Genomic DNA, 17,350 nt, shown 5'->3' with positions numbered 1-17,350 from the left:
AGAGTTCAACTCTGTAATCAGATGCTTGTAATTTTTTATCACCATTGTCATTCACTTGAGTTGTTGTAAGTCTCATACATCATTGTTTTAAGTGTTACTGCTGTTTGGAGTGTTCTCTGTAAACCTCCAACAAAAATCTTCAGAAGGGAAAATGGACGTATCTAAAGGGCACCAGCTTATTCCTTTTCCAGCTTTAATAGCAGTTGTTTTTCCACAACAGAATGTTTTCACAGGTTTATCTGCTTCCATCTTCTCTTTGCACATGCTTTTAGCTAGCCTACCTTTTCTAGCTTTGTAGACTGAAATTGAGGTGACAGATTTTTGTTCTTTGTAAGTTTAAAATTGTATATGGATGCTTAAACAATGCTGAATGGATTTTCTTACCTGCTGCTCTCATTTTGATTATTGTTAAAATACCTCAGGCCAGCCCAAAAACATCATAAAGATGAAATAAGGAGGGAAATATGTTTGTATTTTAAAGGAACAGTAAAAAGCATTCTTTCTGTAGCTATCTGGCTAAAGCTAAAGCTTACAGCTGCCACAAATGAGGCAGTCAGCATACAGCCAGAAAAGTCTTTTCCTGGGGAGAAGCTGGAAAAAATGTGAGACTGAAAACCTAACAAAGGCTGAAACAAATACATGGTGTTTCAGTGGTGATTTTTGCTGGATCCACAGAGAGAATGCTTATGAAAAAAAAATCAATTTTCTTCACCAGTCTTTCTCAGCTTGCCTTATTATTGTTAAAGATTTATGTCTGAAAAATACTTCTTTCTCACAATCCAGATTTTCCTGTTTGCTAATCCTACAGTCATGTTATAATCTTACTAAGAGGATATAGTACCACAGCTCTAGTTATAAGCTCATTATGTAAAAGCATGAAGGTTTACTTTTATAATTCTTTTTAATAATATACATGTAAAATATTTTAAAAGTGAGATGGAAACTAAATTCTTGTTCAGATTTTTTTTCTGAGTTTGCTTGATTTCATATTTTTCTATGAATTTTTGTCTTTAATGGAGTTTTTTGCTCATTGCACGTTAGTCTTTGTGTCAGTCTTCTCATTCCCCTAAAAACTTCATGTATTTTTCTTTCATGTTATCTTTTTCAATTTTATTTTTTGTCCTATTTTCTCTCAGCCCTTTATTTTTTTCCTTCTCCAGCAGTAGCTCTTAAAATTCATTCCTATTCATGTGATGTTTTGCCTGAATGCTTTTCCCTTTTGATACTCAGTTGTTGCTATTTGCCCAGCTGGACAAGAGTGTACATTGCATTTCTGTCTGACATCAGCATCTGATGTATGATGTAGTATGGCAGACATTCCAAATGGTACATTTACTGTAGAACCAGCCAACCTGAAAAGGTGATGGATGACTCGGGAGAAAATTCTTATTTAAACTAGAAATATATTTTGTAATATATTTGGTATTTAGATAAGTAAAATGTTAACACAATAAAATGCATTACAGGCAAGTGTTTTCAGGCCAGTATTTCAAACTTGGGAAAATATTCTTCTTTGTGTTCAGGACATGTGAAGTGCTGCTTACGTTGGTAGCTGGTACAAAACTGGCTTTAAGCTATCTTTACAGTCCATTGATTTTGGGATAACTTTGTTCCTGGTTAATCTGCAAACACAAGTCATTGGAGGCTGAAATCTATTTTATCTTGCACTCTAGAAGCTGATACAGCAACTAAAAAGCTATCAGAGGTTAGAAATTTTCTGTAGTCTCAGCTATGAGGAGGGAGGATGGTATACAATTTGTCCTGTAGGTTATCTCTCTAAGGAGATTATTTGCAGTAGGATAAATGACTTTTAATGTCTTGGCAGTGTGAAGATTATTATTAATTTTTCCTGATGAGTAAGCTGAATATTGGATAAAGTTCTGAGTTAGCACAGAACACCACAATTATTGAGATTTATGAGAGAGGTTGAGAAGGTGGAGAGCTTCAGTTTGAAGATGAGGAAAATGGTGGTGGGAAGGGATATGACCAAGACTTACAAAATCATGGTGGAGGGTAAACTATTGTTCACGGAATACAACAGTACAAGAATTAGGGATGCTCAGTGAAATTGGTAGGAGGTCACATGAAAAAAAGATGGAAGAAAATCCTTTCTTAGAAAGCAGGTAATGATCACAAGAGGTCCATAAACAGAGGAGCAGGAACAGACAGGACTGTACCCTCTAACATCCCCAATCCAACAACCTCAGTAGTTTCTCTCTAACAGTATCTCCTATTGCCAGTGTGGGAAGCTTTTTTGTTTATTTTCATACATTCTTAACAGTCAGCTGAGGTGGCTGATATCTAACCCCACTGCACTGAAAGGAAGGGTGTTGAGATAAGTGAACCTAAAATTTCAGGTGGGATAATCCCAGTCTGGAATACAGCCCAGTCAGTATTTTAGATGGCATGATGGAAGGAAGTAGCTCTTAATATTTTTTTTCTCCATTTTTCCTTTTTTACTGTCTGTATTTCATGTTTAATTCCTTCTAAATTGTCTGTGTTCCTTTTGCTTTTATAATAATCAACATCTGCAGGAGGTGTCAGTGAGTGTGCCGCAACAGGCTTTGTGGGTTATCTCATTATTCTTGGCAGTATATGGTGGTAGGAGTATATATATATCTCAGTATTCTTGGCAGTATACTGAAGTGGTAGAAAATTACCAGCTACTACTTGTTCTGGATAGCCTTAATTCCTTTTGCCATACTATTCTCCAGTTACATAATACAGCAGACCAAAAAAATCCTTGTTGTCTTCCCAGTGGCTGCTTGGTCACCCCGATTGCTGGCATTGTGTGAGGAAACAAAAAAATGGAAAAAATGTTAATACGATTAGGAAAAGTTTGACCAAGTGATTTATTTCTCAAGACTCCTGTCTTTCTAGAAGCTGAAGGCTTATGGTCTTTGAGGTTTGTTTTGGGTTTTTTATACTTTTAAGGGTCAATAGGACAGAAGTTTAATTTAATCGCTTAATTCCATTGCACTTCAGGAGAAATAAGATTCACTGCTGCTGCTGAGTTAAAAATTGCTGACTTCATGGGGAATCTTGCAGTTGTGATTTAAATAAAGCACTGTTGAATTTAAAAGCCAATTAGACTTGATCAACGTACTGTTTTTTCTTTTCCACATCCAGCCTGAACCTTTCTTGTTTGTGTTGATGCCTGTTGCTTTACATCCCCTCACTCTGCACCACTGAGGAATCTGGCTGGCTCTTTTGTCTTAATAACTGCTCGTAGGCCTTGCTGCTGATGTTCCCCCTCGTGGTTTGTCTCCTCCAGGCTGAAAAAGCCCAGGTCTCTCAGCCTCTCCTCCTCCAGCACACGCTTCAGCTACCTGCCCATCCACAGGACTCTCTGATCTGTATTAGAGAGCCCAAAACTGAGCACAGCATTCTAGATCCAGACTAACAACCGCCAAGTAATGTATTTTCCCAATTGACAACAGAAACACGTAAGCAAAATACTAGTTAAATATTGATGCGTTGTGTAAAGAGTAATTTACAAGATAGCTCTGAATATATCTTATCACTGGAGAAAGTTTTCTCTAATGGATAAAGACCATGTCTTTGCTTTGTGAAAACGTTTGGGAAGCTCACTGAACAGAGCATGTGTTACTTTTCATGGGAATAAGATTTTGGATTGAATAAAAGTTGCAGGATGAAAAAAGGCCTGAAGCAGTAACAGATACATTTAAAATATGATATTATAATGTAGTTCAGTAAGTATTATTTCTATATACATACAGATCTTTTGTCTTCCAAAATGGTAAATTAGAAAAATGCTTCAGCAGTTGCAAACCCTATATGATGCCTACATCTTGCTCCCAGCCATTGTTTTAATACCTGAGGTTTGTCATCGTTGAATATGTGAGTTAATACCTTAACTCTATGAAAGAGCTTAAGAATTAGTTATTGTCTAGCAACAAGGAAACTTAATGAAACTGAAGATCTACCTATATCTTCTGAGGGTTTGAATGTACAGACAGCCCCAGAAGACCTCTAAAGGTGCTGGTGACACTGAATCCAGTGCTCAACGCAACAGCCATAGTCACTGTAATTAAAAACACAGCTCACAAGGGAGAAGCTTATATGGCTCATGTTTCATGTAATGGCTTAATAAAGAGGGGTACTTCAGTTCTTTGCCTTTCTCCCCCCAGTCTAAAGTCTCTGCCACATCTAATGGGTCAGTAGCTTAAGGACTCAGAACATGGGGCTTTCTTCCTTCATTACTTTCTCAGTGGCACTGTCATTCTTGCAGTTTTGGCTTTGGTGTGGCACTTCTGACTCAGGTGCCCAAGATCCAGAAAAAAGCAAGCATCCAGGTGTGCTCTGAGTCTGTTTCCTGCTTTGCTGACTCTCTGCTCACGTGATGATTTTTTTTTTTTGTGGATTATCATTAAAAAGTGTCTGTGTTTCTTCATGACTGGAAAGGAAACTGAAACATCTGATTCTGGTGCTCTCAGCTATCTCTATGACAATATAATTTCCAAATGCTGCAGTGTCCCTAATTTCTCTCTGCAGAATCTTGCCATCAGAATAATATCTATATAGCTATAGATGAGAGAAAGTGATTTACAAAGCTTTTTTTTTTTTTAAATGTTGCTGCACTTTAAAATATTTATATGTAAGGGTGAAGGGCATGGAATGGAACAGTAAGAGATGCGGGTTTTGACTTTCCACTGCATAGTTACACAGTCTGATTTTCTTGTGATGGTAACCCATTTTTTGTTATATTCATATCTTCTTGTCGTCTTTATAATTCTCATTAACTTGTGTTTTGAAGTTAATATATTCCAATTTGAGGAAACAATCCTGAGAAAGGTTAAGAATGGAAGAGGGAATTGGAAAGTTAACCAAAAAAAAAAAAAAGGGAACTAATGTAAGTGCATGCAATGTCATGTGGTTAGTGTAAAGTCTCTGAAATTGTGAGGGGCATTGGAATGGTGATGGGAGATGTTAGGAGATACAGAATCCTGTAGCCTGACAGAGGCGAGGCTGCCACAGCTCCAGCCAGGCACAAGGCTGACCCAGTGTCCCACACATCCACATACAGCACATACACGTACAGCCGGCCTCGCAGATCGGCACAGATGGAGCGTACGCACTCATACAGACATGCACAGCACCAGAGACTTCATCTAGTTCTCCTCTTGGGTTTATCAGGGTAAAAACTTGTTAGTGGAAAACATTTATACCTTCATATAGACACTGCACATCCCTCCAGTCCCTGGTTTTAGTTGCTCAGTTCAGGCACAGGGCATGGCCAGGCAAGTGTACTGACCACAACCTGAATCATGGAATGGTTTGGGTTGGAAGGGACCTTAAAGATCATCTAGTCCGACCCCCCTGCCATCAGCAAGGACATCTTCAACTAGACCAACTTGCTCAGAGCCCCATCCAACCTGGCCTTGAATGTTTCCAGGGATGGGGCTTCTACCACCTCTCTGGGCAACCTGGGCCAGTGTTTCACCACCCTCACTGTAAAAAATTTCTTCCTTCCATCTAGTCTAAATCTCCACTCTTTTAGTTTAAAACCATCACCCCTTGTCCTGCTGCTACAGGCCCTGCTAAAAAGTCTGTCCCCATCTTTCTTATAGGTCCCCTTCAAGTATTGAAAGGCCACAAGGTCTCCCTGGAGCCTTCTCTTCTCCAGGCTGTTTACATGTGACCAGGCCATTTTGTACCTTTATCCTTCATCCTACAATTTATATTAAGTCTTGAACAATCTCAAAATGCTCTTCCCCAACATCCCATAATGAGTCCTGTATCACCAAAAGCAGTAACTCATTTCAGTCTTTAAAGTGATCCAGAGTGCCTTTCTGGCTGGGTTCTGCACCTGGACAACCTCTGAGCATCCTTCTGCGGCAGCTGTTGTTTCCCCACCTGCCATTGTTTGTGTTCTTCTTTGTGTTCAAGAGGAGCCTTTAACTGCATAACCTAACACGAGAGAGGGGTGGTAGGAAATAGTTAGAACAACTTTGTTTATAGGTGCTGCCATTTAGTGTTGATCTTGGTAAGAGGGACATCTAATGGGTTTCAGTCTGACTGTTTGATCAAGGGCAGTGCAGCCGCCTGTCCTGCCTGGATATTCTTTGAACGGGGTTATAATCCACACATCAAATTGTTGTTTATTTTTGGAAGTGAAGTTAGTTACTGAATTTTTCCTGGTGAAAAAATATTGAGTGGAAATATGAGGAATCTGTTGACAAATAATTATATTGTAATTTCTATTCTATGAATTTATTGAGGATTTACAGGTGGTAACGTAACTGAAAATGAAGTATAACAGTATTTACAAATGCTTATTGAAATGACATGTAGATGAACAGTTGTGAAATGCTCCTTCAGAAAATGGTACAGATACAGAAGCATACTTTGTTTCATATTTTTGTCCTGCAGTTTAGGGGGGGTTGCATCATGTTTCAGGGCATTCTGTAAAATATGTAGGTAAGCAAATGTCTTGTAAATGCCTGAGGTACTAAAAAAATCAGAGTTATATTGTCTTTCAAATTTCACTTTTTATTTCTCTATTTTTTTTTTTTAAATTAAAAACAAACAGGTAATATATGGCAACAGTTAATTGCAGCTTAAAATTAATTTTATACATGCACAGAATTCAGATAGCATGTCCAGAACTTTCTTTGTCCTGTCGTAGTATGAAGCATGAAACAACGGTTTTGATTACAGGAAAGTCACTGCAGACTCCAGTGTCCATTAAAAGAGATAACTACTAGGGAATGTTTTGCTTCCTTCCACTTTTAAAAACAAGAGTTATGTGAGATTTCTCTCATTCATCAAAACCCCACAACCTTTCATGTTATCTCTACAGCAGAGTTGACTCTCCTGTCCTGAGATGGTTCAGCGGGAAGCTTTTAACCTGAATTAGTGTTCTTTTGTTTTAGGTGTAACAATGAAAATGAATGGTGCCAGATCCATGAGAATATTATTCGCAAGTCCAGCACTAAATACACAGCACCCAGCTCAAACTATGGTAAATATTTACTTGTACTCTTTTGTCATAATAACAGCTGAATATTTCTTTTAGGAAACTGCTAATTATTTGTAGCAGAGAAATTCAGTGAGATGTGAGATTATGCGTAGCTGAATTTCTCTACTTGTGGTGATTTTTTAGCTGAAATTCATTCATGTTCAGTTTACAGGTGAAAATCTGTATTGTGTCTGCCAATTTAACCAGGAATTAAAAAAAAAAATTAAAAATAATCCACATGATCTCTTTCGTTCTCGGATACGACTGACAATAACACTGATTCAGTGTGCTGAATGTCCTGCATCATTATATGGGTAGTATTGTCTCAAGAGAGGTGAGCAGTGGAGAGAGCTGGTGGCCTGCTATAGCATTGGCTTACTCCGTGAGTCATTTCTTGGCTGTTGCAGTTACTGAGTACATCTACGCTTGGGAAAGCCTCTAGCCCATGGGAGGATGCTACATAAGCAGCAATCAGCATTGGCAGAACTCCTGGGGTTTTTTGTTTTGGGGTTTGGTGTTTTGGTTTTTTTTTTTGGTGATGCTGTCTTAAGTTACTGTGACTAGACTTGGCTGCACAGGAAATGAAGGATTTAAATTCTCTTCATCAAAATTTCCCTAAGTAAAACCATCTTCCTTTTCATCCTGTTTTCCCTTGAAAATTCCAGGTATGACACATATCTAAGCTTGCGCTCCTGATGGTGCCGTGCATCCTTGTCAACAGAAGCAAAGCCAGAGGTTGAATTTGTCTAACATTTGACTGTTCAGAAAATTCTGACTGTCCTGAAAATAAGCATTGTTTTCATATCTACAAATTAATTGTAACAAATACTCTCTGTGATAGTTTCAGTACTAAATGTTTCATTACATAGTTGAGGAGAATAACTGTCTTCGCAAAGTTTTTGCTGCCTTTCAAATCCGTTTCTATTTTCCTAGCTAATGACAGATAAATATGGAAAGTAAATCTTGTCCTATCTTATTACCTCATTTAATGATTTCTGTAATTCACTAATTTAGAGATATCGTTACTATTCCATTCCAAATGAACCAGCCGATAGGATACAGTTCTACTTTGTTACAGCTAGATTTGCCTTCATTACTGATTTGCTGATTCATTGACATACTGATGTCCAGATACTGATATTCCCTTAATTCCACTTGTTGTCATGTTGAGATATTGTAGTGGAATATGCAGTTCACACTCCCATAGAAGAGATTAAGCACAACGAGAAGCTAATACAACAGTGTTCAGGGTTGGAATTTTATTATATGCAAAGTTGGTTTCCTTCCCTGCTGTTCCTCCTGTCACACTTCAGGTCATCCACCACTTATCATGAAAACATTTTCCTGAATTGTTTATAACTTTGAAAACTCGACTGTTGCATTTATTTCCAATTCCAGGTGTCTGCCTAAAACTTTTTTTTTCCCAAGCATGAGATTTTTTGAGGAGCAGAAAGAAAGGGAAATGTGTAGCTTTTTACCCTTGCCTTTGGCTTTTAAAAATAATTATTTCAAACATTTTGTTAAGATCTACTGTCTCTCTGGAACAGGTTGAAACTTGGCAGAAGAATGTCCTGGTGGGAGGGGCAGGATTGCAGGTGACATGATTTACGTGTCAGTAATACAATTTGGGCCTCTCAGAACCGGCTCTTGCAGTGAGAAAATGTTCAAATGACAAGTGTGATTTTTCCCTGAAGAAGAGCTCCCTGGTTCTTTCTGTCCCCACCTTCCCAGGTCTCGTGTGAAATTAGTCCTTCAGATCTGCTGCTCGGAAGAGGAGAAAAATGGATGGATTGACCGGGTAGAAAGGAGGACGAGAGAGTAGATTTACAGAACTGCTTGGGTAGAGCAAGAAGCTAGGCAGAAGGTTTTGGGGTTGGAATATGTGGGAGGGTATCACATAAGCAATATATGTGATACCATGCTGGAAAATTACATATTCTGTTACCTAGTGACTGATTTTTATAGAGAATAGATTAATTCTGGTGCAATTTTTTAGGTACTGGGGGTGCTGGGTGTGAGGAGGTCTGAATTTCCAAATTTGCTCAAGTCCCTTTATGCTGGAATTTTTTGAATTTATTTGCATTTGTTTCTAATGTCAAAAGAGGACATAAAATTAGTAACTTTTCCTGTAAGTGGCAAAAATAGTTAAGACTGATTTCCAATGGACTTGTGTTCTGTTAAACACCCTGAGGCACGCGCGCACACACACACATGTACGCTCACACATGGTGTTCAAAGGGTTTCCATTTTTCCATGGTTATAAAGTCTCCGTTTTCCCTGCGGTGCTTTGCAGAGCTCTTCTACCTCCTTAGCTGGGCAGTTGCAGGTCGATGTTTTGGCAGCTTTTGTACATATCAGTATGTCCATGCTGATTGTCCAGCTGGCTGCTTGGCCTCTCTTTTCCTTCATTTTAATGCTGTATGCTCTTTTTTCTTTTTTTTTTTTTTGATCCCATCCCAACTCCTAGTATTCCTAAAACTTATACAATCTTCAAATTATCTAGATATCTACTTATTTGACAGATTTGGCTGAAGCCAAACAAGAGGCTTGAAAATTATTTCAAGGGAAGACAGCAGAAAGTGGGTGGGAGGTACACGATATTACTGGTTTCATTGCCTTAGTAACCTGTTTAACAAAATGGCAACTAAATATTGTTTGCAGAAGCCATATATTAAGCTTATCAATAGCAGAACTTCAGATGGCTTATGCAAGAATATGTGTACAAGGCCGTCTGTATTTTCATATGTGTTGTTCCAGTAAGTGAACAGGGAGGGTACAAAGAACTATTGACCAACTGTCATTCATTGGATGAGATAAAGATTGTGGAAATTACTATGCGAATGTAATTCCCATTGCTATGTGACGCTGGTAACGTGTGCTCAGCAGATGAGATGAAGCTTGCATGGTTGAGCTTAATCCTGACATTTTCTGGTACTGTAATACTTGACTTTGTAACTTTCCCAATACATTATCCACCTTTTAAGGGTGCTATAAATTAAAAGCATTAACCATGTAATTATTCCTAGTCAAGCTATTCAGTTGATACACTGAACAGAGGGTCGCATTGAAAGAGCTGGTTGCTGAAGTCAGTTTGACCAGTTGGCACTCTTGAAATGTGTTGAGGTGCTGAATGGAATTTCATTAAAATCAACATACCTGCCTGGAGGAGTTAAAGAAACAAGTGGAACATACACTTTGAGATTTTTTTTTTTTTTTTTAATGGTATTAAGCAGGATTAAAGGCAATTTAGTGATGTTCTACAGCATTGTGTGATGTGGTAGTTCAGAGGTGGCGTTGCTCGTGTGTTGTAACCTGCTGTATGTGAGGAATAGAAATCATGCTAAGTAATTCACTGTGACTTGTGACATCTCTGCAAAATTGAGTATTCTGATTTTTAAGAATTGTATTTTAATATAAAGTTATGCTCTTAACTGATGCCTTAAAGCAGTTTTGTTTCTTCTATTTCAGTTTTAAATTACTCCAGAGGAGAAAAGAACTCTGTATTTGTATATTTGTATTAAATTAACTGTGGAGGAAAGCATTATTTTACCTGCATACCTTGTGTATATAGACATCTCATTCTTAGGTCTGAAAAAAATGAACATCTTTGGTTTTTTTCCAGGACTTATAATATCTCTTCAGCTTCTTCGTGGCGATATGGAGCAGATTCGAAGGGAAAACCCCATGATCTTTAACAGAGGCGTTTCTGTTACCAGGAAGCTGGGTTTCCCTGATGTTATAATGCCAGGTAAACCGAACAGCTCCATTCCTAAAATGTTGGTCTTTTTTTTTTTTTCTCATACTCTCCTGGAGAAGTGACACTGGGATGGCTTTACTTGAAGAAGATGAATAATAGATAAGTTGCCTTATTTACCAGTAAATGCCAGTTCCAGGTTTAGGGAGGCATGCTACTAAAACATTTTAATCAATGAACATTATAGAAATAGAAGGTGTTAAATTCACATGTATAGGAGGTGATCTGGAAAAATTGCTTTGATATTGCCCCCACCTCCCCCATCCATTAGATACCCCTCATATATGCTAAGCATTGAGATGTTTCTTTTAAAACACATGAAGTTTCTTCTTCCCAATAATCCAAAGCCTGGAAAGAGAGTTTCCACTTTGCCACCTTGATTTTTGGAGTTAGAATGATCCTTTTGTAATGGTTGACAAGACATGAGGCTGCAGATCTGATCTGATTTTCCAGCTGGCCTTACGGAGCACCCAGTCCATGCGACAGCTGTCCTGGCTGCAGCATTGCTGTCCTTCGATTCCTCCTTACTTCTGGAACAGCAGCTTGAGATGCTTCTTGTTTTGGCACAAGTGTAGCCAAGAGTTCATTTAAGGAGGAAACCGGAACCTGGCCAGTCATGCAACCAGTAGATATAAAACCTGGCACTATATCGTCTTGATTTTCATAGTGTAGTAAAAAATGGGTTTACTAATTATATTGCATGTATAGCATTTGAAATACTGCCTCATTCATATGCATTATAACCAAGACCAAGGATGACTTTGCAAACATGGGAAATTTTATGAAAGCATAATGGGAAAAGTACCAGGTTTTATTACTCGAAAGACTGCAGTGACACATCAGTATCAAAAGTAGTTGTTGTAGCCTCATTATGAAGGCTCTTCAGAAAGCACAATAAAAATACAGAGGAGGTGGAAACAATTTCTAGAAACTAAAGTAAAAAGATGTAAAACAGTGTGTGTTTTATTTACTAATGAACTTGAAAATAATAGTAATAGAGCAACGGAGCATGTGGGCTATAAAGCCAATTATACATTTTAGTTGTTATTGACCTTGTCTTAACCCAAAGCAAACAAATAGAGAAAAGATTTAATATTGCATATTGATATGCAGACACAGCTGCTGCAAGGTGATCTGCTGTGATTGAAATCACAGCTGGGTATGTCAGCTAGAATAGCTAGATCACAGCTAGAAATGTCAACATAGAAATATTTACATACCTGTATAAGTGAATTGATGCTCCTGCAAGAATAACTTTATTCTGCATTTCTGTATAGAGAGCTGTCCCTCAGATGCTTCAGACCACTGAATTTTAGCAAGCTTAAGAAATAGTTTTATGGCCTCAGTGTTTTCCTTAATTGTTTTCTCATTTTCTGGGCCCTGGCCTCCTCCTGCAAGCTGGCATAGTGGGCTGTCCCTGTCGTACTTCTGCTGTTTTGGGCAGTGCTTTTGTCCAGGGCTTGAACAAGCAGGCTAGCAGTTTTCATGTGAAAAGTGCTACTGCCCTAAACTTTAAAATTCTCTATTTATTGCAGCTAATTGAAATTTCCAAATTTTCTTTCTCTCTTTCATTAAGAACTCTAGCAAAAATACTGCCTTAGCACAAAAGATATCCACCAAATCTTAAGTATTTATCATTTGTGGTATTCAGCCTAGAGACCTTGAACATTTAAGTAAATTAAAAACAGATTCCATGGCATATGTTTGCAGCCCTCCCATTGTAAGGCTTGTCCTACAGGGACAGTAGTGATCCTCGAAGATCTGATCAACCCATTAGTTTTTCAAATGGAATTCTTCAAAAGACCACAGTTGCTTGCTAATGTCACATTTTTTAGAACTACAGTTCTTGTTGGAGAAAACACAGGGCTTTCAAGATGATAATCTGTTTGGAATTGGCCTCATGTATATATAGATCTGCTCAAAATCCTGATTGGTACAAACAGATGTGTGAAAGAACCACCATTCTGCTGTTAAATGCTGACTGTCTCTCTAGAGGTGCTGGAAACCCAGAACTTCTCCTTGATTAAAAGGGGGCTGCAAGAGCTCTGCCTATATGGAGTTTAGATGCAAAGCTTTAGACATTTGTATTTGGGAAAAAAAAATGATTTGCATTTGTGGAGAAAGGCAGTTTGTAATTGTCTTTAAACACCAGGTAAGAAAAGAAAGACAGCCATGGAAGTGTGCAAAGGCTTTCACCTCATGCACGTTAGCAGTTCTCAACCATGTCTGCTGCTTTAATTGTCTTTGTCAAACTACCTGTTCCTTGCTTTGCTTCAGAACTCTTTCTTTCTCATTAAAGACAGGGTTTCTTCTTTCATTAAAGATCACAGAAAGTTCATAACTTGTATTTTGCAAGTGGATGCAGACTTTTCAAGGCAGTGTGATTTAAAAATGTTTTTTATTAATGTATTAATAAAGGCTGTGTCACCTAGTATTGTTAAAATATGCAGTGGTCATTCTGCTCAACCAAGAAATCTATCTTTTAAAAATTAAATAGCTCTGGCATTTCAAATTAATCTTCTTGGTCAAAGGTTTTAACATTTTAATTTTCTTTTTTTAATAGGAAATCCTTTCACATGTACGCATCTTAAAATTCCGTAGCTGTGTCTTATCACACAGTTTTTCTATGCCATTTTGTTTTAAACAGTAGCATTAGTTCCTGTGTCAAGCCCTCTTTTCCCTCACTCAGATATGAGCGACGTAAGTGGTAGCTGGTCGTCATCAAGAAATAAAGTGAAGCTGGTTTTTATGTGCTTGTGTCTTGCATGGTTATGCAGAACAAGATTAATATCCTACAAAATAACCATGCCTGTCTTCATTTCCAAAGATAAAATGTTCTTTATTTCCTACTGTGTTGTGATCTTAGAAGAGCATCATAAAGACTTCAATTATCTTTTTTTTTTGTTCAAATCAGAAGGGATTCAGCCAAACCAGCCTCATGAAGAGGTGTGGTGGGTTTTTGTTCATTTGTGATTTTTTTTTTCTTTTCTAAATTGCTCCTGGGTTTAAGTCCGTCCATCTGATCCTGACAATTTTACCTTTCCCCAGAGATAAAAGCAATGAGGCATGTGCTGCTTGCCTTTGGGATTGCAACTTTATTTGTATACAGAACTTGCTGATCAGAAATCTATTGCATAGGCATGGCGTTTGTCAGTTCCCCAAAGGACATCCCTTCCCTTCCCCATGTGCTGATAAGTATTCTGTCTTTTACTTTGATCCTCTGATGAAAAGTGCATGCTTCATCTTCTACTTGTGAGTGATGTTTGTTTCTCTTTTTTTTCCTCCCTCCTTGTCTTAATTTCCTGGCTTCTCTCCCTTCCCTTTCCCTTTCTTCTCTCTCTTTCTGATGCAGAGATGAAGATAGTTGGGTGTAAGTTCCTGCTTTTCTGTGTAATATCTGCTTATTGCTTGCTTTTTCCCATTTTCATATCTTTCATGGAATTTTGGGGATTGGTAAAGGTAGAAAATCATTACATCATAGGGAAACTTTGGTAACAGAGAGGTGTAGACTTTGTCTTACTCTCTTCATACCACAGTGTTTCAGACAAATTTAGTATCTATGACAGATGAATGAGTAGCAAAGGTGAGAAACATCTCAGCATCTGTTCTGTCACTGAGCACAAAGTCATGGCAAAAGACATTAAGAAATGGACATGGCAAAATCCATCAGCTATTCTCGAAATGTTCACGGCAAGAGAGCCAACTTGGCAAGAGAGACTAAAAGACATAATTATGTAATAATTACACCCAAAAAGCGTTTCCAAGGAGAATAAAAAAATATTTTTCTCAAGCATAACTTGCAGAAATGGGAAGTTAAAATACTAAGCTGGAGGAGATAAGAAAAAAAATATGTTAAAAATCAACTTACTACTACTGAAAAAAAACTGTTTCAGGGAAATAATTGAATTTAAAAAGAGCATTGTATAAATTCTCTTCCAGACATAAAATTGAAAAATGGTTAGCAAATAATCTAATGTATTGTTTGCTCCTTTTCCTTGAGAACAATTGAATGTTCTGTTCTCCGAAAGCTAGAGGAAGACACAGAGTTAAACTTGCATAATGTTCTTTTTATGGAAGGGGGGGCGGAAGGTTAATTGAATTTGCTATACAGGCAGTAGGTAAAAGCTTTGTTTCCCCTTGCTGCTGTAATGTTTACTCCCAATAATGTTAATAGTTGCATACCGTAACTATTTCAAGAATACAGACCTTAAAAAAATTAGTGACTGACAGGTAAAGGGGCAGAGAAATAAAGTGCTGCAGTGGATCTGCTGTGATTCCCAGAGGCTGTCTGACCCCACCAGGCTTCCTGGATTTAACAGGCCAGTCGTACTACAGTGGGCAATACAGCAGTTTGACACCAGTGTCAGAGGTGACTTCACTGGTAAAGCAAGGGAAAAATCTTGCTGTGTGAGGTCTGGCTCTCTTCATCTTTTGAGCCATGATTGAGAACAAGTCCCCAGTGATCAGCCAGTGAGAAGAGGCCAGAGCGTGTGTGAGACCTTTCCCATACAGTGCACTTCGTCAGTTTTTTCCTTCAGTCCACCTGAGTTGTAAAAATAACGTGATGATCACAAAGGTGATCGTGGGCCTCGTTCTGTTAACCTCGTCTGTGTTGGAATTACTGCACTGCAGAAATACTTGCATGTTTTTCATTTGGAGAAAGTTGCAACTTAACATAAGGGTGCAGTGTTGCTGTTTGAGATCAGCATCCACTGGCTGGCACCCTGCTCTTGCGCAGCAGCCTCCAAAGCTACTGCAGAGAAGAGCTATCCACCCAGGGAGTGGCCAGTTCAACAGGGTGCTCTTGGCCAGAAGGAAGAGCAGTTGCCATTGTAAAGAGCTAGAACAAATATAGCCAAAGCACGTCAGAACACTATCCAGGAACAGAAGTATTCCACATGTTATAGTTTGTTTCAAAGATTTTAGTTATTTGCTGGGCTGAATCTCTTACAGAGTCAAGCCCTTAGTGGTTCAAACTGCTGTAACTTCACTGAAGTCAGTGGGGTGATGGTGATTTACTCTAGTTATGGGGATGTTCATTTATATATTGGACATGTTTGGTTTTGTTTTTTCTTCATAAGCCTTTGTGGAAGATACTGTCAGTGTCCTTGCCTGTTCACGCTCCAGGGATTATGGGCACTCTCGTGTATAATGCCAGTACTTTCACAAAGATGCTACACCCAGTGATGTTAGAGAGTTGAGTAGACAGGATATCAGTGTTGGGCCTTTGGTAAACGGGACCGTCTCAGCAATTTAACAATACAGACATAAATACTAATTTTTGAAGATAGTTGATGGGGGGTTTTTTGTTTTGTTTTGGTTTGGTTTTTCGGGGTTTTAAAAAAATATCCTTGACTGCTTAAATTGTAAAAGACTAAACTTTCAGTTTAAAAAATCCAATGAAAATTCTCTGGATAAATTGCTGAGTTACTTGAAACTAGACCTGCACATCCTGAATGTTGTGAGCTGCCACTTTTCCCCACCTTACAGAGATATGTTACATGCCCTTTAGAAAGTCACAAAACATTGGCCTCTCGGAAAACAAATTTGTCAGAGATGTGTTTGCCTCTTTCTCCTGTAGGAACTAATGTGAATTATGAAACCTTTCTCTGACACAGCATTCACCTGTATAAAACAGGGACCATTCCTGTCCTCAGTGTGCAAAATCTTTTATGTTTCCTTAATAAAAAGTGTTAAATCAAATGCAGATGCTTTCTGTAAATTGTTACTGCATTCCAGTTCAGGTAACTGGTTAGCCTTCTAGTGGAACACCTACAAATCTTATCAGGATAAATCTCTGACTTAGTCTAATAATACTAGACAATTACTGGCCATTGGACTACTTAATGTTATTAAGTCTTGAAAATGATAAATAATTATTTGGAAGTCTTCCACTACATTTCTTTACGTTGTAAACCCAGAATTGATATACGGCTCATGCAGCCTTTTCCATTACCATTAAAATAGTTTCAGGTGATATGAGAAAGGATTTCATTTCAGTATAAGCAAATCCTCCAAAGTTATAATTCATGATTTATAATTTAAACAATTGCACATTTGACATAAGGCTTCATAAGCAGGTTAAAACAAACAAAACGAACCACCCACAGAGGTGAGGGGAGGGTAAAGAAAGAGCTGCATAACACATCAGAAAATAATTCTCTTTTTATTATAGTGAAAAATAACTATTATTTCAGGACATTTCTTAAAGAATTAGTAGCTGTATATGTTAGAACTGTATGTCTTTTATGCTAAAAAGCAGTTTACATATGGTTTTAAATTGAAAACAATTTTAGAGAGAGATGGGCTTTAAAACAAATACCATTCTAAAAACTCTCATTAGGTTTTCAGTTCATCCTTGACAGCCATCTGACACACAGAGACCTCGGCTTAAAATACCATCCGCAGGTTTCAGTCTATAAATACTTTGGCCCACTAGCCTTCTAACATTTTTTTATTCCTGTACTAATGATAGGAGGCCACAGCTAACCCAGTTTTATAATCAGCACTGCTCTGTTTGTGAAGATGTGAGGCCTGAGCGATCCAAGTTGGTGCAGCACACTGCTCTTCTCTCAAAATGTCAATTCTTGTCACTTCAGAGCCACTTTTGTCTG

The 17,350-nt window shown here is 38.1% G+C and overlaps 1 protein-coding gene across 1 annotated transcript in view; it reads left to right on the top strand.

Moving 5' to 3' along the window:
• Positions 1-17,350, top strand: part of DOCK3 (dedicator of cytokinesis 3) — a 190,760-nt gene that overhangs the window by 97,734 nt on the left and 75,676 nt on the right. Inside the window, exons 13-15 of the mRNA XM_029085987.1 lie at positions 6,897-6,985; positions 10,605-10,730; positions 14,089-14,106. Coding sequence (XP_028941820.1) covers positions 6,897-6,985; positions 10,605-10,730; positions 14,089-14,106 — 233 coding nt within the window. The remainder of the gene's footprint in view (positions 1-6,896; positions 6,986-10,604; positions 10,731-14,088; positions 14,107-17,350) is intronic.

The sequence above is a fragment of the Antrostomus carolinensis genome, unplaced genomic scaffold (genome assembly GCF_000700745.2).
Source record: "Antrostomus carolinensis isolate BGI_N321 unplaced genomic scaffold, ASM70074v2 scaffold9257, whole genome shotgun sequence".
NCBI classification, from domain to species: domain Eukaryota; kingdom Metazoa; phylum Chordata; class Aves; order Caprimulgiformes; family Caprimulgidae; genus Antrostomus; species Antrostomus carolinensis.
The sequence above is the reverse complement of the archived record's forward strand: the minus strand, read 5'-3'. Positions and strand labels throughout refer to the sequence as shown.